Source organism: Zootermopsis nevadensis, unplaced genomic scaffold, assembly GCF_977971745.1.
Source record: "Zootermopsis nevadensis isolate Lab colony 2312 unplaced genomic scaffold, Znev_1.0 Znev_ptg000020l, whole genome shotgun sequence".
Classification (NCBI taxonomy): domain Eukaryota; kingdom Metazoa; phylum Arthropoda; class Insecta; order Blattodea; family Termopsidae; genus Zootermopsis; species Zootermopsis nevadensis.
This window is the reverse complement of record NW_028259152.1, coordinates 16,963,394-16,983,911: the sequence shown is the minus strand read 5'-3', so window position 1 is coordinate 16,983,911 and position 20,518 is coordinate 16,963,394. Positions and strand designations below refer to the sequence as shown.

General features: G+C 39.3%; 1 protein-coding gene across 1 annotated transcript in view; it reads left to right on the top strand.

Annotated features, from left to right (window-relative positions):
- Nucleotides 1-20,518, top strand: part of cdi (serine/threonine kinase) — a 74,111-nt gene that overhangs the window by 38,704 nt on the left and 14,889 nt on the right. The window contains exons 2-4 of the mRNA XM_022057755.2: nucleotides 1,986-2,107; nucleotides 17,859-17,907; nucleotides 18,884-19,033. Of these exons, the coding sequence (XP_021913447.1) occupies nucleotides 1,986-2,107; nucleotides 17,859-17,907; nucleotides 18,884-19,033 (321 nt within the window). The remainder of the gene's footprint in view (nucleotides 1-1,985; nucleotides 2,108-17,858; nucleotides 17,908-18,883; nucleotides 19,034-20,518) is intronic.

Below are 20,518 nucleotides of genomic sequence, written 5' to 3'. Positions count from 1 at the left end.
TGTAGTTTTCTGCAGATCCATCATCGTCTTCCCTCTTAGGCTCAAATATCCTCCTCAACACCCGATTCTCAAACACCTGCAATCTGTGTTCCTCCCTCAGAGTGAGAGACCATGTTTCACACCCATACAAAACAACCGGCAAGATTATTGTTTTTGTATACTTTAATCTTCAAGTTCTTAGAAATCAGACGGGAAGACAAAATATTTTGAACTGAGAAGTGGCAAGCATTTCTGGAATTTAATCTCCTCCTAACTTCCTCGTGAGTGTCATTTTGATTTGTTACGAAAAAATCAACCAATATTCAATATATTTATATATATATATATTATATTATATTATATATTGTCGCTGATGCAGGTCTGTGAAGATGAAACGCTCATAACAAGTCCACAAAAATTTATTGCTTGAAGGCAAGTCTCATTATTTTTTGAAGCACTACTAATCTACTCGTTTATGCTTGTCTACTTTCAAGCAGTTTTTCTGGTCACGCTTTGTTTGAGTTACCATAAAATAAATGAGTTACTGTCAGCTTACGCTATTAACATCTGTTTTAGAAACGGTAAATATTGAAACAATTTTTGAAGGCGGTGTGTTTATCAAGTTCCGTAGGCCCCGTTGTGTTTTATTTATATATTCATTTATGTATTTATTTATGGAATCTGCCTGGACCTTAGACTAGCTTATATAGCGTCGAATGTCAATATAATTAATGAGAAAAGAATTGAAAAGAACTTGGGAGGAAGCGATGGTCGTCCGATGTAAGGGACAGTACCGGAATTTGACAGCGAATATCAGAATAGTCTGTTTACCGGTGGAAATTTGAAGACAGGATCACCAAAAATACGAAGCATTTGTCCTGGGGTCTCGGGTTCGATTCCCGGCGGTGCCCGAATTTATAACTTGTGTTGGGCAAGGCCGTGATGAAACATACGTTTGAAATGTGCCTTAAATTTAATGTATTTTAGTCACTGGATAAATATACGTGATATCACGGATTCCAAAATTAGATAAATGCTAATTTCACTTATGACGAGGGTACTGAAGCTGTCCCCCCAGAAACCCACGTTATATCGAGGTTACACTGTATTAACATTTTAATCTTTTCCAGATAAAGTGGTGAGATGACAGATGGCCCATAAAGAATTCTTGTACGTTCTAATGTTTTAATCACGAACCACTTCATACACAATACATAACATGTTATACCAAATGTTTTTGAGGAAATAGACCGTGTTATAGACAAGGCGGTTAGTCCTCGTGGGATTTGTGGTGGACATAATGACACTAAGACAAGATTCTCTCCAACTTCTTGCGTTTTGCCCCGTCTACATAATTGACCCCCTGGTCCATATTCACTCATGTGTCGTGAGGTACCTGGACAGTGGGCCCCTTGGCGGCAAAAGAGACTTAGTCTCTAAGAATAGCAATTAGACGGTATAAATAGTTTATGACTCTGAATTAATGGTGATCGAACGTCAAGGTTGATTATTAGTGTTACTCTGCTGGAGGCCAGCTGATGTTTCGCAGTATTCTTCAGTCTCTCCCGGATAGTACGGAATCAAATCTTAATTCAGCGTATTTTCCAAATTAGCATTCGATGTTAGACATTTTATGCCACGGTGGTCTAGCGGTTAGAACGCTGGCCTTGTAATCCTGGGGTCTCGGGTTCGATTCCCGGCGGTGCCAGAATTTATAACTTGTGTTGGGCAAGGCCGTGGTATAGGCAACACGGAGTTTTCCTCCGTGGCATCCCAACAATTACTCCATTCACACACAGAAGAAGGCAATGGCAAACCACTTCTGGATCATCTGCCAAGAACGTATATGAACAGGTCCCAGTCCGAGAAAAGGATGGAAGGATCCTGTTCATATGGACCTGTCGTCAGACAGAACACTAAATAAATAACATAAATTTCGTAGTAGCCTCTGGAAAGCATATTTGGAATTAATTAATTAATTAAGGGGTGCCAATCTGTTGTTGCAGGTAACTCATCGAACAACTGGCCAAGTGATGGTTCTGAAAATGAACTTACTCCGATCCAACCGTCCGAACATGCTGAAGGAAGTACAACTCATGAACCAACTCTCGCATCCCAACATACTAGGGTAAGTCGTCCGCCTCCGGGCCCGGACTTTTTCTCTCCTGTTCTTGAACGCGTGACATCGTCTCCCACCTCGACTTGTTTTGGCCCTGTTAACAGTTGACGTCTGCTCTGTATCCGCACTTCGAATACATTGCAGGATTGCAGTTTTGTATCGCGAAAGTGGTTTTTGAGATGACCTTGAACCTGACCTTACCTGAAAACCGACTTTTCCCGGAGTCCGAGAAATCCTCCAGACGATTTCCGGGACTGCGTTTTCAACGGCTGTGTAAGCGTGTTTCCAGAAGCGTCCCTGTCATCTTAGCAAACAACGAAACAAGAGAACTACGAGTTCGTCCTTTAACTCAGGCCGTGGAAAGAACTATCATAGATCATCCCCTAGATCGTCGCCTCTCCCTCATAATTCTCTTGTTCCCCTTGAGTGCTCTGGCTGTTATGTTTGGTAGTTATAACCCTCTGCAACCAACCTTCCTCCGAGGCGTCTTGTGATAGTATTTCGTGCTTCACCTCAGTTACCATTTACATGTCTGTCATCTGCAGTACATGCCAACTTTTAAGTGATTAATGTTAATGGAATTCATGGTCATTTCTCTCGACTTTTACGTAAACTCCTTATTGCATCTTACGTATCTGCTTCTGACAGGATCGAAAGCAGTCTTTCTTGGCCCAATCAGCTTCTCCATCTGCATTTATCCGGTGTGTCGTCATTTAGTGGGTTCACTTTTAATAGCCGCCCTGCGGATGAAGTCTAGATATTTTTTATTTTTTTACCGCCGTGAAAACCTCAGATCTTACATAAGTTAAATGCGTTTAATTAAATTCCAATTTCGGGGTTTTCTAATTTTATCGTGAAATGTTTTCGAAGTGTCACTTGTGCGACGTGTTCATGTTTTAGAGTTGTGATGTTGTTTGTTGTCAAAATTTGGTATGGTAGACCTACACAGAGTTTCGTTAAGAAATTTTTATAAAATAGTGTAGTTGCGTCATATTGTGATTTATTAAATTAAAATTAAATTATTTGGTTATTCCGTCAAATCACAATGTATTTAAAATAAGATAATTAAAATAATTAAAATATCATTCTGTGTTCCATATCGAATAATTCCAATTGTAAATCGATTATTCGATATGGAACACAGAATGATATTTTAATTATTTTAATTATCTTATTTTAAATACATTGTTATTTGACGGAATAACCAAATAATTTAATTTTAATTTAATAAATCACAATATGACGCAACTACACTATTTTATAAAAATTTCTTAATTAAAATAATTAATATTTTAATTATTTTAATTATTCTTATTTTAAATACATTGTGATTTGACGGAATAACCAAATAATTTAATTTTAATTTAATAAATCACAATATGACGCAACTACACTATTTTATAAAAATTTCTTAATTAAAATAATTAAAATATTTTAATTATTTTAATTATTCTTATTTTAAATACATTGTGATTTGACGGAATAACCAAATAATTTAATTTTAATTTAAATTTTTATCTTGTTTTTGGTTTTGTACATTGCAATGATAATTTTTCTTGGATTATTTACACGTTTGAATGCACTTAAAATAGCCGAAAGAAACTTGGTAAAGGGTACTTGATCTTGTAAGCCTCTTAGATCGTGATTGTTAGCTTGTTTTCTAACCACTCTAAGGGCTACGTCACTTAGCCTAATTGAATCTTCGTGATGCTTGCATTTCCAGCACGTCGACAAATTATTTCGTAACTCTGTACCAGCCACTGACGTTTCAAGTAAGGTTTCCTGCTTCATTTCAAGGGCTTCATTTCTGGACTTAATAAATTAACCTATTCGCATATATTTTGAGGCTCTGACCTATTTTATAAGAATCGGCGACTCTGTTACATAGGGCCTTACTGTCTTGTCACAAAGCTGATGATGGAGGCAGTAGGATCCTTTTAAACACCATGTCAGAAGTCAGGCATGTTAATATCCGTCGCCTTGAGAACCTGAAATCTTATCAAGTATTTCGTTCAATCTAATTCGTTTTAAGGGCCTAATTAAACTTATGTTTGTATCTGTTGATCCATTTAATGAATTTTGACGAAACTTGATATAAGACTTTTACGTTACACGAACGTTACCATGTTATGACGTCATCATATCCTCATATAAGCTTAGAAAAACTTAAACTCGCGTATTTTAGGTAATTTGACAGATCTTGATGAAACGATGTAGGTTAGGCATTTCTGCTGTGTGGGTGTTACAGTGTACTATATGCACTTTAACCCTTTGAAGGCGAAGATCGTCTGAATATTATTTACGAATCCAGACCGTACCGCGAAGAAAACACTACACCTCACCATTACGAAAATCAGCTGGTTAACCCTTTTTTAGCCGGAGATCGTCTGAATATTATTTACGAATCCAGACCGTACCGCGAAGAAAACACTTCACTTAACCATTAGAAGTCGAATCAGGCGGTACCACATAAGATTTAACAAAAGAACATCCCGGTCAAAGCCTTAATGACCAGGTTAGCGGGCAGACGCCATTGAGAAAGCTATTTTAACTAGTTAAAGGACGAAGGTTTATCCTGCATTTCAAATGTGTTGAAAATCTGGCCCTCCACATCTTGAGATGCCGTATACAGAGAGATGTGGACGTCGTTATCAATCACTGGTTCTGTAAGTGGATGATGCCACTCCAAGGATGCACTTGTGCATTATTCTTGTCGACGCCAACGTAATACGACATCCGTTGTGTGTCATGGGAATGTTACGTTTACTTTTCAGTCTGTCCGTAAGTGCGCAATTCTTTTGTTAAGTTTCGCCCTTGAATCTCGACAATCAACTTACACTTTAGAGGATTCTTCAGCAATCATTTGTGTTTTCTGACAACCAGAAATGGAAATTGCGACGTACTTACGTCATAAATTGTGGCTGGAGGCCCCCATGTGCGCGCGCAGGATAAGATATTTTTTTTTATATGTTGGATTACCCCTGGGGTCTGGTGCATATCTAGCGCCTAGGTGAAGAATAGGTGGAGTTATACGTCCACTTCCCCATACGTCTGCGTGGAGAGGTGCTTAATTAAGTTATTATTATTTATTTAGTGTTCTGTCTGACGACAGGTCCATATGAACAGGATCCTTCCATCCTTTTCTCGGACTGGGACCTGTTCATATACGTTCTTGGCAGATGATCCAGAAGTGGTTTGCCATTGCCTTCTTCTGTGTGTGAATGGAGTAATTGTTGGGATGCCACGGAGGAAAACTCCGTGTTGCCTAGACCACGGCCTTGCCCAACACAAGTTATAAATTCGGGCACCGCCGGGAATCGAACCAGAGACCCCCAGGATTACAAGGCCAGCGTTCTAACCGCTAGACCACCGTGGCGTTAAAGACATCTAATGTATAAATAAATAAAAATAAGCTTTCAGCCAAGTTCTTTATCCAGCAAATCAGACTGACGGGTCGAGAAATTTTATCGACAGCACTTGAAAAAAAAAACCAACAATCGAAAAACATTTTAAATGGGGGGCAAACTTCTTGAAAATGCCATTAAATCAAGTGTTGTAACCATCTTATAAAATCCTCCATTGTTATTTTTAATGCTGCAACAATTTTTGTTTAGCAATCAAAACAAATTGCGTTAACAAACGCCGCTTTGTGCTTTTTTATAAGTTTTGTAATCACTTAAAAACATCTACCACAGGTGGAAAACACTCGTTCACTCCTGAACGTTCCATAATGTGTGGAAGAACATAGCAATTTATTTGGCTTTTGAAATTCATTCCAAAACTCATCCGCCAAGAACTCTTATATTTCGTAAGAACAGCTGATTTCTTTCTCGTGCCGCGATAATTACGAAAACATTAACTTGGAACGGTTTCTACACATATCTGCCATAACTGGGTGGAAACTGGAAAAATCAAAACTGAAAATGTGTTGTTCAGCAGAAATTTCAGTTGTTGTCACAAAAATACTTCCTCGCGCGTGCTAAAGATCAAGCCGACCGCCACACAACACGAAAGACTCCGAGGGCGAAATGAAGTTGCTTGCCGTTTAAGGAGGTGGTTACTTGCTAAAACATTCTTCCATACACCCCCACACCATCCCAAACGCAACGCCGACCCCCAAACACCCCCCATAAGCGCTCAAATGTCCCCTAGTAAAATGCAAACCACAAAACCATCGCTGCCTGTTTTTGTTTCGCAAAGGCCAAAATCAGTCCGAAATGCAAAAGTTTGATTTGCACGGAACATCCCATGTGTACGTCCCCCAAACCTGTTTATTGCTATGAAGGATTAAGAAAACAGGAGGACGCAATGCGATGAAGTTCTGTGTGTGACATACTTAAGGGTTTCATCTGGGTTAGTACGTACAAGCGAACAATGAAACTGCATCCTTAAAACGAAGAACTCGGTGTCGAAAGAAGCCAATAATCAGTGCATTGCGCTCAGTCAGCTGTTTGTTTGTTTGTTTGCCGACTTATTCACGCTTATTCATGCAGATTCGATACCCAAACTAGATCAGACTGCAAAAAAGCATGGCTGAGGGAGCCTGTCCCTCGAAACAGGACTCGGAAACAAAACGTAATCCAACGTCGTCTCTTAATTATTTGATTTTCGATCGGTGTCGGCGAGGGGGATCGGCCCCAAAACCTTGCTGATGACGAAGATGAAATTATCTTTCGTACTTAATTAAGCACAGCCAAGGTGGTCTAGCGGTTAGAACGCTGGCCTTGTAATCCTGGGGTCTCGGGTTCGATGCCCGAATTTATAACTTGTGTTGGGCAAGGCCGTGGTCTAGGCAACACGGAGTTTTCCTCCGTGGCATCCCAACAATTACTCCATTCACACACAGAAGAAGGCAATGGCAAACCACTTCTGGATCATCTGCCAAGAACGTATATGAACAGGTCCCAGTCCGAGAAAACGATGGAAGGATCCTGTTCATATGGACCTGTCGTCAGACAGAACACTAAATAATAATAATAATAGATGTCTTTAGCGCCCATAAATTTCATCCACGGAACTGCGTTGTGGTTAGCAGGTCACGAAATGCTCGACCTGCCAACTAAAGCATTTGTTCTCACACTCAGTTCGTGTGGGTCCAGGAATATGAAGTGGTTGATGAGCTGGAACGATTCTGAGGAGACTGGCTTTTTCAGTGACGTGGTTCGATTCTCTGTTGCGAGGATTGAAATCGTTGAAGTAGTCTGTAATAAATGTTCTTGGGTTCCTTGCGCAGAGTAGATTAAATTAACCGCTCAGTGGGTTTTGATAGAATTTTATGTGTGTGTGTGTGGGGGGGGGGGGGGGGAGCCCATACGAAAGTTGCAGTGAGAATTTAATCTTGGTCCGTACTGGTCCATCATGATCTCTGATTTGCAAGACGATCCACTACCTACAACTTCTGGTACGCTTAGGTATTTCAGTTATTTTTCGTCATGTTCTCAGCGAAATACAGGAAGGCGTTTGCGACATTGCAAATTGTTTGTAGTTTGATAAGCTCTGTTGGAACAATAGATTTGTATCTGCAAGAAACTACCATCGTCATCATCAAGGCCAGTGGGATGTGAACAAATAACGAAGAACGTGTTACGAAAATATGGGTACTCCAGACTGGAGTATCCTTTTCCACTCCTGTGTTATACAGTCTGTTCCAAAAAAAAGGTATATATACGCATATTCATTTAATGAAATGACATTTTTAATAAACACGTCAGCGTTGGCACTTGGTGAATTTGCTAATTAGTGCGGGTGTTCAAAATGACCACTGATCATGTCATCCGTAAACACGACAAATGGAAACCGATGACAAGGTTGATATTCGGTCAGTTGGATCTGAGGTTTTCACGGCGATGAGTCTGGGCTGATGATGGAGGCAGCAAGGACCTCTGAAACGTCGGTAAGCTTCTACCAGACTACACGGTGCAACAACCGAGAATACAGCCATCTTTTGATATTCGGTATTATAATGTGTATACATCTTTTTGGGACATACTGTAACAGAAAAGGTTTCAGCGTAAGAAATGTGTTGAAGGTGGAAAGAAGAATATTGATGTTGCACTCGGAGTAACGGGGAATCCTCTTGGGAAACTGAGGAGGATATTTAGGGGATGCCACCAAGAGATACTTCCTAGAGAAGTTAAATCCTAGATCTGACTCGTGATCCTGGTGTGAGCTGGGCTTTTGACTGCTCTTCGGACAGTACAACCACAGTCAGCTTCGTCCAAAATGGAAGATAACGTCCTCGCAGATTTTATGTTTGTGATGGAGGAGTCTAAAGGGGTGGGTAAGGTTTGTGTGAAATTACGAATGTGTTTTAAGATTTCGTCTTATTGGCGAAGAGTATGTACCCGGCGTTCATTTCTGTGTGCGTGCGTGTTTATTTGTTTGTGTTTGTGTGCATGGGCGTGTGGCGTGTGCAACTGGGCATTAGAAAATTTAGATTCAGTTGTCTTTTGGTACAGTTATAAAGCGTGTTTTGTTAGTGAGTAGTTAATCCATGTTTAAGTACGTAGTCTTTCTCGGGGGGGGGGGGGGATCCCCCACGTCGGAATGACCGTGCCAGGCCCCTGCACACTCCTGATTTATGGACGTCATTAAAATTGGTTCAGAATGGATTCAAGTCGTTCATGGTTAGCTTAAAAAAGTGTTGACAGTTCTTGGTTGGATTAAAATTTTCTTTAAAATCGTTGTTACCTTCAGTAGCGGACTTTTTTTAACCTTTGGTTTCAAGGTTGTTCAGTTCTGCCAAAAGCCATCGTTATTATAACATTGAGTATGTAATGGATGGATCTGTGGTAACTGTTGATTCAGAGGTCCAACTTATTAGGGCGTGTGAGGGCAAGAGTGGAATATAAAAATACGACCCACATGGAAGGCCACCTCCAGGGGCGTTCGTGGTAGTGCTTAATCGCAACTTTGGGTATGGTCCAAGTTTTAATCAGAGACAAATGGAACGAACGTACACACGGAAGATTTTCTCTTAAAGACGCACACTTTGGTCAGGCAACTTAAAGAAAAGTGTCCTCTTGGAGGGGATGACACGGAGCCAAAGACAGGATTTGGGGACATCGGCTTGATTCGAAGTCAATCGGCGGGATATTGCGAACCAATCAAGACCATCACCCTGATGATGGAAGCAGCAAGGACCTTCGAAACGTTGATTAACTTTTACCAGGCTGCACGGCGCTACAACCCAGAAGACAGCCATCTGCAGACTTACCGCCGTGAAAACATCACGAAAGGCCTTGACTAGTTGAGCAACTGTTAGCTTCCCAACAAGGCCCTTTCTCCGTGGATTCAGTTACTAACCGCTGTAGATCCATTCTTATCCGTGCCTCATCCATTAGAAAAATTTGTGGACTTACGAGTAGATCATAGAAGCTGATTTCATGGCACGGAATAACTGAGAAGCTGACAGTCGCTTGGCTACTGGACCAGTTCGTTAACTAAATGAATCCCAGATGAAGTTGGCCCCACTGTCGACTTTGTACATGACGCCGTGAAATCTCATTGAAATGATTCCGGTCCACTGGTTTTGTCAGATTTCCTTAATTTATTGAAAGTAGGAGCACGTGGGTCAGAAAATGGCGTGGTAATATGTTTTTGAAATCAATAGTAAGTTTCATGCATGTGTAGAAAGTAAAAGTAGGTCTAGGATATGAAACGACTTAGTCAAAGTAACGAGACTTGCCTATTTATGGAAGTATTATTGGCCTCTTGAAGGAGGTTGCGACTTGCCTGTTTATTAATCACGCGTCTGTAGGAGGGGTCTCTTCGTTGATGGAGACAAATTTGAAACTGAAAGTCAGAGACTGTATTTTTTTTCATTTTAACTTCAGCAAGATTACGTTGATTTGGTTGGTTGATTATTTGTATGCACTGGTGTTGAAATGTCTTGTGCGGTTTTGAATGCGTTTCGATTTTCCTGACCAGGACACAATTATTTAAAACTTTGTGAGTTTTGTGCGTAATTCTGAACACCGCGGGTGTTGAGCGAACGTTTTCCTGAGCATTTCTTAAGATATTGTAGGTGCGTCATATTGTGATTTTATTTAAAAATAGTATTAAAATATATTATATATTTTGAATCCTTTAATTCACAGACCAATATACGCAGCTTTAACATCACTTCGACAATACGATTGCATCAATGATATATAACACAACAATAAATGTTGATACAATGTGAAAAACGAATAAATGATAAGAAAATCAAAAATTAGTAATTTAATTAAGAGTTTATAACATACACCTGATGACGGCTCTATGAAAGCCGAAACATGTCGAGAATGTTCCATATGTAAATCGAGTACTCGATACGGAACAAAGGATAATATTTTAACCATTTAATTATCTTATATTACTTTATTGTGATTGACGGACAATTTTAATATATTTTAATATTATTTTGAGCATTTCTTGTTTGTATTGGGAGGTCCCCACCAGTTCTGAGTTTTCCTATTCACAATAGGGGGGTTAACAGGGGTAGTTCTAGCAAACTCATCAATTGATGCTAGGATATTATATTAAAATAGACCACGGCCCCTTTCACACCCTCCTCAGTTTGTGTTTCATAACAATCCTCTTATTCCATGGAGCAGTTTTATCGAGAAACTGATAGTCGCTCAGCGAATATAGAAGTTTCTTGCCTGTTAGGAGCCCAAATGTGTAAACCAAACTTCGCTGCTTAATGGTTTGCACTGGACTCACACCTCGGTCTGGACAGCCGCTATTGTGACTCAGGTTTTCCGTGGATTTTCTCAGATAGTATCTTTAATTAGGTCACAACCGCTTCCTTCCATATCCTTTGCAATACATTAACATCTTATGATTTAAAATTAATTATTTGGTTTTTCCGTCAAATCACAATGTATTTAAAATAAGATAATTAAAATAATTAAAATATTATTCTGTGTTCCATATCGAATAATCGATTTACACACAGAATGATATTTTAATTATTTTAATTATCTTATTTTAAATACATTGTGATTTGACGGAAAAACCAAATAATTAATTTTAATTTAATAAGTCACAATATGACGCAACTACACTATATCTTATGATTTTTTTTTTTTGCTACGTAGTCTGAGCCCTTACTGCGTTGTCTGCCCTGAAACAGATGAATATCGTCAAATCAAAAATTTTATTGATCCATTTTAATATTATCTCGTCTATGCATACGTCCGGAAGTTGTCTGTTCGTTTCATGTTTTCAAACCAAACGTTTCTCCTATATGTGTTATAATTTCTTCCCGTATTATTAGTTTCAGTTAAAGCTTTAGTTCAAATGTACATTAAACATAACCAGTTTAAGCAAACAGTCGTGATGAAATTAGCTGTTTTACTCGTAAGACTGCTGTGTTACGAGCAGCTTTGTATTCAGTAACTGGTTTCAAGTTTCTACGCAACGACAGGCTGCCACGTGGATGAGGAAAATATGTCGCTGACCATACGCGTTTAGTTATGTAAAAATTTTGAGTAATTATGTTTTAAGTATTTTAATAAATTAGCACTTGGAATCCACTGATGAGTCTTGCATTTGCGTGTTAATATCTTGTTCATTTGCTGAAAGGTTATTTGAAGCAGTCGGAAGTGAAGTGGAATTCACCTTTATTACACTCAAAAAATATGTGTGAATGTACTCTGTGGAATTTTATATTCTTTGAAAATCCCTTCTTACCAAAGCATTAATTGTTACCTTGTACAAATTACTCAAGCAGTTGGTACGCCAGAAAACTGGAGATTATTTAATTCGGAAGTAATATTTTTTTTAAATAACCATAATCATGTCACATTACATTTTTTATCTAATTATTATCTGTGGTATCAGAATTTTAAAATGTGATGGTTACAAATGTCAATATTTTTGCTAAAAGAATATATTTTTAATTTCTGTGCGTATTATTTTATAATTATATTTGGCTCTTCTGATTTGGGGAGGTAGAACTTCTGTTGTCTGAAAGTTTGATCTGTGGAAAGGCACTGAAAATATTTTTTTCACTGTGTCAAATTGGTTAAGCTGGATAGATTATCAAACTGTGCTACTTAGTATCTATACTTTGAGTTTCGTAACTTCTCCTTTATTATTCCTTTATCATGTACAGAAATATAATTAATTAGGAGGTAAACTTTATCCAGAACAAATGTTAACGTGAACTGTAACTTTACGTGTATCGGAACTCGAAAGACTCTTGGATAAAACCGTGGGATGTGTAGGCACAAATACCCATGGAATTTCTTCATGGACAGTAGTCTGGTGCCACGGTGGTCTAGCGGTTAGAACGCTGGCCTTGTAATCCTGGGGGTCTCTAGTTCGATTCCCGGCGGTGCCCGAATTTATAACTTGTGTTGGGCAAGGCCGTGGTCTAGGCAACACGGAGTTTTCCTCCGTGGCATCCCAACAATTACTCCATTCACACACAGAAGAAGGCAATGGCAAACCGCTTCTGGATCATCTGCCAAGAACGTATATGAACAGGTCCCAGTCCGAGAAAAGGATGGAAGGATCCCGTTCATATGGACCTGTCGTCAGACAGAACACTAAATAATAATAAGATGAGGTGGTCTAGCGGTTAGAACTCTGGCCTTGTAATCCTGGGGTCTCGGGTTCGATTCCCGGCGGTGCCCGAATTTATAACTTGTGTTGGGCAAGGCCGTGGTCTAGGCAACACGGAGTTTTCCTCCGTGGCATCCCAACAATTACTCCATTCACACACAGAAGAAGGCAATGGCAAACCACTTCTGGATCATCTGCCAAGAACGTATATGAACAGGTCCCAGTCCGAGAAAAGGATGGAAGGATCCTGTTCATATGGACCTGTCGTCAGACAGAACACTAAATAATAATAAGATGAGGTGGTCTAGCGGTTAGAACTCTGGCCTTCTAATCCTGGGGTCTCGGGTTCGATTCCCGGCGGTGCCCGAATTTATAACTTGTGTTGGGCAAGGCCGTGGTCTAGGCAACACGGAGTTTTCCTCCGTGGCATCCCAACAATTACTCCATTCACACACAGAAGAAGGCAATGGCAAACCACTTCTGGATCATCTGCCAAGAACGTATATGAACAGGTCCCAGTCCGAGAAAAGGATGGAAGGATCCTGTTCATATGGACCTGTCGTCAGTCAGAACACTACAAATAAAAAAAAAACAGTAGCCTGCTTTGTAACTTGTCATAATTCCCATTCAACAAATGTTTTTTCAAGAGTATTGATGGGAATTAAGGTCTCGGTGTGTCGGTAAAGACAACATCGTGAGCATTGTTTTCATCTAGTTCAAGGTCTTTGAAGGAGCTAGGAATATTGTGAACAAGTCTACCATTTCACCTTGATTTGTAGCTTAATCTGTGATCTAGAGGTAAGTTCAGTAACATTTATACCGTCGCGGGTACGTTCTGAACAGCCGGGACAAAATTTACATCAGAAAATGTCGTGAAACTTGAGACAGACTGACGCTTCGTAATGAAGTCTGTTTTCTGTTTGATCCAGTGTAATTAATTCGTCAGTGCACTGGGTGAACGCGCGTAACATTTCTCCAACCAAATTACAGGCATTTCTGATGTAACATGATAGTTGCATTTTTGAAAAATTCGCCATTTTGAAAACAATTGAAGCACTTCACATCTGTACCTTGTGCCTGGTTACCACATGCTCGTTTGCATTGTGTCCAAAGTAGACCTGTGTTGTGAAAACAGCGTTTCTTAATACTCCATTGGGTGTGATCCAAACCACGTAATGGAAAAACACCTCATTTCAGAACTGACCATAGATGTACGAGGTGCGATCGGAAAGTTTCAAGACTGCGCCTATAAAAACCCGTACACTTATCTCAGGTATTAAATTCATCCATCACCCTCGAAGTAGTTCCCCTGGGAGTGAACACGACGATCCCAGCGCCGCTGCCAAGCCTGGAAGCATCCCTGGAAATCTTTCTTTGTCAGCCTGTCAAGCACCATCTGCGATTCTGCCTGAATCTCTTCTATCGTCTCAAATCTCCTTCCCTTTAGCTGAATTTTCATCTTTGGGAAGAGGAAGAAGTCACACGGAGCTTAGAAAGGAAGTTGGGGTCGGTTCTTGCAAGATCTTTGAGCTCCTGACAAACGAGAAGTCAAGTCGATTCTGCTTCTGGTCCTCAGACAGGATGCGTCGCATGTGGAGTTCTTCCTTTAGAATCAGCTGACAGGTCCCATAGCCTATCCCAACAATGTCGCACAAGTCGTTGATGGTACGACGTCGATCTTCGTAACATTTTCGGGCGTTGTGCTCGAAGATGGTCGTCCAGAACGCTCGTCATCATCGACAGAGGTTCGGCCATTTTTAAAACGTGAATGCCACACAAAAGTCTGTGCACGACCCATTGCGGACTCCCCAAATGCTTGCTTTAGCATTTCATAGGTTTCCGTAGCCGTTTTGGCGAGTCTTTGGCAAAATTTGATGCACGCGCCATTCCGAAATCGCAGGAGGGTCGGTGTAATGCACTACCAAAACGCCCGTAACTAAGAAACATATGCTAATTCGATGATGCCGGCTGGCACACTGATTCACTATGAATGTAGGCCGCACCCCCTAAAGGCAGAAGCTCGTACTACATCCGGTTCGCCCTCTATTGACACAGTCTTGAAACTTTCCGATCGCACCTCGTATTGTCTAAATAGTTAAAAGTGAATTTTTGTGTGTGTTTTGTTATGTGTGCAAAATATGTTCAGCGAACGATAATTTATAGCTATTTAATAATTTTGTAACTACAAAAGTTTTTGCTGGTCTCTAGGTTTGTTGTACTTCAAACTATATTTATCCCGCCCCAAAGTAAAAATTGATTGACATCTCTTTAGCTAGGGGTGGACTGTTGGGGTTGAAATTATTGTAAGGACATTGGAATAGTTTCTTTTCAACTCTGTGCCCGGAATACCTGTGGAATTGACTAAGGCTGGTGTTACTGGTTTGTCTCATTTTCAAAGTAATTTCATTCGCACTGAAATTTGTATGTCGTTGAGTAGCTGTTGGCTTGTATTATTTCTTTTGAAAAGTAAGACAGACTTATCTTCGTACTTGTCTCTTCTAATAACTTTCGAGTTGGATTTTTCATTATACTCGTTATGCATAACACGCCTCTAGAAGGAACGCCAGTTTGCTACCATCAGTGTAAGCTGTGGGCTGGACGATTGGGGTTCGATCCCCTATGGGGCAGAGGATTTTTCCTTTAGCCTCTGCGTCCAAACCGATTCTGGGGCCCACCCAGCCTCCTATCCAATGGGTACCGGGGTCCTTTCCCGGAGGTAAAGCCAGCCGGGGAGTGATGCTGACCACTCACCCCCATCTAGTGCCGAGGTCAAGGAAGAGAGGAGCTATACCCCCTCTCACCCCAAACGCCTACATGGAGTGTAGCATGTTTTATGTGAATTTTAAAACAACACGAAGACCGTATGAAATCTTGTGTTGTTTGTTTGTTTGTTGGTGATAACTATGAAGCATAAGATCTAACCCTGAGAAATTTTGTATGGAGTAAAAATAATGATGTTGTTGTTCTGGGTTTTGGCACTGTGTGGACTGGTCGGTCGATGTCACATGGGGCCAAAACCCAGAAGAACAGCATCATTATTATCACTGCCATGAAACCCTCAGATCTCACGTCTGAAAATGTTGTAGCCAATACCAGTGGTATTCAACCCTTTTTTGTTCGCGTACCCCCCAGATATAATTTCTCTTCAACTTTGTACCCCCAAAGTTGTTGGTGTATAATTCAAGTTATACACAGTATATAATTTACATCTAAAATAAATTAAATAAATTGCATTACTGATTATTCAGTGTTTATCATAAAATAATATATATTTTAAAAATTTCACATACCCCCTAAGATGTCTTCGCGTACCCCCAGATATAATTTCTCTTCAACTTTGTACCCCCAAAGTTGTTGGTGTATAATTCAAGTTATACGTAGTATATAATCTACATCTAAAATAAATTAAATAAATTACATTACTGATTATTCAGTGTTTATCATAAAATAATATTTTTTCTTTTAAATTTCACGTACCCCCTAAGATGTCTTCGCGTACCCCAGGTTGAATACCACTGGCCTATAGGATATTTTTGTTACACAGAATGGTGCAAAAGTTGAGCCATACAGACCATCCCTTGAATTCGAACTCTTTTGGCAGATATTTTGAATACATAAAATAAAAGAGTATTGTCTGTGTGCTTCTAAAGATACTTTTATGTAAGAGCAGACATGAAAAGTAGTTAAATTACAAGGGAGGAAAAAAAAAACATTCATGTGCAGTTTTATTTGAGGCGTGTCCTTGCTTTTGCCCCGCTCTGTGTTAAAAATTACAAATAATGTATGAAACTTAGGGTCACGTAAGGTAAATTTATTTTATATTTGAAATCAGTGACAGCAGTAGATTTCTGCGTTGTACGTTATTAATTTCTGATGTCACAGAAGGGAAGTAGACGTCGTAGGTTTATCCTGGAACTTTTTGTTTTAGGAATCGGGTCGTGCCCCCAGACATGCTGAAATAAGACGTGGCAATGTTTACATCAGTATCGTATGAAATTGAAAGTGATGGTAGAACATCTGTTTGGTATCATGTATTTATTCCATTCATGTTGCCGTAATGATGTCCTAGTCATACAGATATGTAGGTCATTAGGTCTGGACTCGTTCTGTTGGCAAAAGTGCTTCTGATCTACTGTCCTTGTATCAGTTACTGGATTGTTACTATTTCAACACACACGTTCTTATATATTTGTTATTTGGAGCTTGTAATTTCTGAAAAGGAAAAATTATCAAAATTCCCTGAACAAGGGTAAAATAATTTATGTTATGGGTATTTGGTAGTCGTATTTCCAGGCTACAACCTTGACTTAAAATGGCCTGCTGTGTATTTTACACCTTGCAGCAGACTTTTTCTTAAGAGATTTGTATTTTCAGTGCTCAGTTGTCTGTCACCGAATGTCCCGATGTGTGGATTAGCTCTCCTACTTTGTATTTAGGAGATAATGGATTCAGATCTGATTCCAGTCACCAGCTGTTCTGATGCTGTAAAGATTTTTCTCAGTCCATCCATATAAAATGCGGTGTCCTGACATTTGATGTATAATGTGTGATGTGCAGTTGACAAAGCATCGTTAAGTAAGCTTAGAGTCATTTTGTCCTCTCGTAAGGTAAGAGGAACGTATCGTAAGTCAGGAATTTTAAAAGAATTTGTAATCATCGTAATGCAGTTTTTAGGACTTGAAATGTTTTGAAATTATTTATTATGTACTGTCAGAGATTTTGATTCTGTGGTACACTCTTACATTTAGTCGTATCTGCATTTAGCTTAGACGCAGTCTGTACTGGGTTTCTTTTGCAAGTTTGTACTCAGGCAGAAGAGTCACATGCTTCTCCCATGAAACAGGGTAAGTTTACAATAGGAAACTTGTATGACTCCTTATATTCAATTGGATTTCAGAATTAGCAAAAGTAATATTTGAGGTTCGAAGCCCATTCATTCTGCTTTTTTTTGGCCACAGTATTTATGTTTATTGAGAATTAAAGGGAACGCTGTGTCTTATTATTAAATTGTTTAAAATTGCAGAATGTTTTGGCATAATTTTGTGAAATATTAATGTTTTTAATTTGACTTGAGTGTGGTCTTACGTCGAAACTTCAGTAAATAACAGAACAGTATTTACATGTGAATTTCTGTGAAAAATTAACGTTTTATTTCATTTATATGATTTGCTATTGGTGGTTTAGTAGTGGCTTCTTTTGTTTACAGGTTTATGGGAGTCTGTGTTCATGAAGGACAGCTGCATGCTTTGACAGAGGTAAGTATTGCGCATCCGATGTCTACAGAAACACATGCACACTTAATCGAGTAGTCGGGGAAAGTTCATAATCCTTGAATGTAGGAACACGTGACACAAAATAATTCTCCACACAGCCTCTGTATTTTTTAAATTGTTGAGTAGACAAGATTAAATGGAACTTCTTGGTTCTGCAGAGTTCAGAAAATTAAAGTTTATTTCGTATGTAAGTTATCATACTTCTACGCTGGAGATGGGTGTCGCAGAATGTGGAATCTGTGTTCGGTTCTGCGCGTTGGATGCATCAAGTGATTGAGTGATTTCTCACTACACCGCAGCTTTAAATAAAATACTTTGTAATCTGTCAAATGGCGTAAACTACGCAAAGGCTGTGTCGAATAAGCTGTCCTGATGTATTTTCTCGTACGTAGCGTAACAACCAGATTCTTCACGAAGAAAACTTGGCACTGTACTCCTGTAGTTTTTTTTTTTTTTTTTGCAGACATCACTAATGTGAATAAATCTTGTCACAAGGAATGTGGAACAAGAACCACACAACCTTGTCCTCTTAGCTGATGCTGTTTCAGATTGTAGTTTCAAATTTTTATAAGTTCTGCCCTCGTCAAGGAACTAAACTAATGTGTCGCCACTTATAAGCGCAATGTCTAACATATATGTTCTTGGATGTTGGTGAGATATATGGTAGGTATATACATTAGATTGTAATTAGCTTCTTTTGTTAACAAGAAGGTGAGTAGTTAAGAGTCAGTGAATGTATCCTGTGTCGATGGAATCCGCTCGTATATTTTTACATCATCTTCAGTCTGTCGCATCTCAACAGGTGTAGGATAACTGATTGTGATACTTTTATTGTATCGCCATTTGTGTTTGTTTTTTTATTTTAGCTAGGATAATTCAGAATTTGCAAAAGAATGCACGTGGAATCTCCGCGCACTCTGGTGCAGGTTACGCATATCCGGTCTTGTCTTTATTTCAGTACATCAATGGCGGCAGTTTAGAGCAGCTCATCCAGAACCGGACCCTGGACTTGCCACATGCGACAAGGATGAAGCTGGCTCTGGACATTGCAAAGGGAATGGAGTATCTTCATTCCAGAGGAGTCTTCCATAGGGACCTCACGTCAAAGGTGAGGTCATAGAGTGCAGTTTTCGTATGTCCTTTGCTCAGACTTCTTGAAATTAATGCATAATGGGAGAGTCACATGTAAGTGTAATTTTGCAGACTATGTAATGGATATTCATGAAATTTTGTATTGGAAAGGTGATTATGCTAAAAGTTATCCGGATAATTTAATTTTAATCTGTATGGCTGTAATGTAATCCCAGTTTTTTTTAAGATTAGTCAAACTTTATTTAATATCTCAGAAATGGGAGTGATAAGGGATATAATAGTACATTTCGAAAGACTATTCAGATAACTGTCAAGTTTTCCTGCATGTGGTACGCCGTGTTCTCAAAAAACAGATTCTGGCACTTGAGTAACTTACCTGAAGATGGCAGCCTTCTGGCTCATTGCCCTGATGATGAAAGCAGCGAGTACCTCTGAAATATCAACCACACTGCACAAGAGACAGCCATCTTAATACTTTCCGCTCTGAGAACCTCAAATCGTACTAACTGTTATCTGTTGTCGAGAAAAATGTCACTTCATAAATCTAGAACAACTGAATTATGAAAGTATAACCACTACAACTTGTGTGGCAGAAATGTTTCTGTCAAACTTAAAGTTTTATTTGTAAATTTAATTTGATTTATTTGTCAAGGAGGGGTGCGTAGAATCACACGAGATACAAGAAGCGCATATTTTGGTAAGAAAGCCTGAAGGGAAGAGACCACTAAGCAATACCTAGGCAGAGATTGTGGGATAATATTAAAAACAACTATAAACCAACAGAGTGAGAATGGATATGGTTTTTGTCTGTCTTAGGATAGGATCCATTGATGGGCTCTTCTGAACACGATAGCAAGCCTTTGGCTTCCATAAAATGCAGGGAGTGACTGAACTACTATTCGCTTCTGAAGAAGGTCTTACTGTGTGGGCGTGGCCTTCTGGTTGTGACTTCATGTATTCTTGAGGAACAGTCTGCCTCTATCTTCTACCCTGAAGACGTTCTTCAGAAACATTGCTAACCACAAACAAGAATACATGGAGTCGCGACCCAGATCACAATCCACGTTTACTCTCTAACAGAATCCTCAGATCTCATGTGATGTGTACTTTGCGTCTTGCTCACTGCGTATTCCTTGTTTTGATTACCCATAATATGTAATTCTTTGTGTCCTGTTACTTATCTGTGAGATGCAAATATGCGGAGAGTCTAAAATTCATGCCCATGTAAAATAACATATTTGATATGCAGGATTTAAGTGATGTTTATGTAAGCATTAAATTGTTCAGATTGCACAACCTGTTCATATATGGTGGTCGTAACCAACACTTGCTTCCATAAATTATAATAAGTTACCAATATCCTTGTTGGTTTATTTGTTTGTTTGTTAGTTGGTTGGCTCTGTGTTGTGTGTTGGCAGTACTCCAATCTCTTACTTGGTCAGACTAGACAGGTACTCGCTGTAACTTGGCAAAGTATTAGACTTTCTGTTTTAAGGCGGAA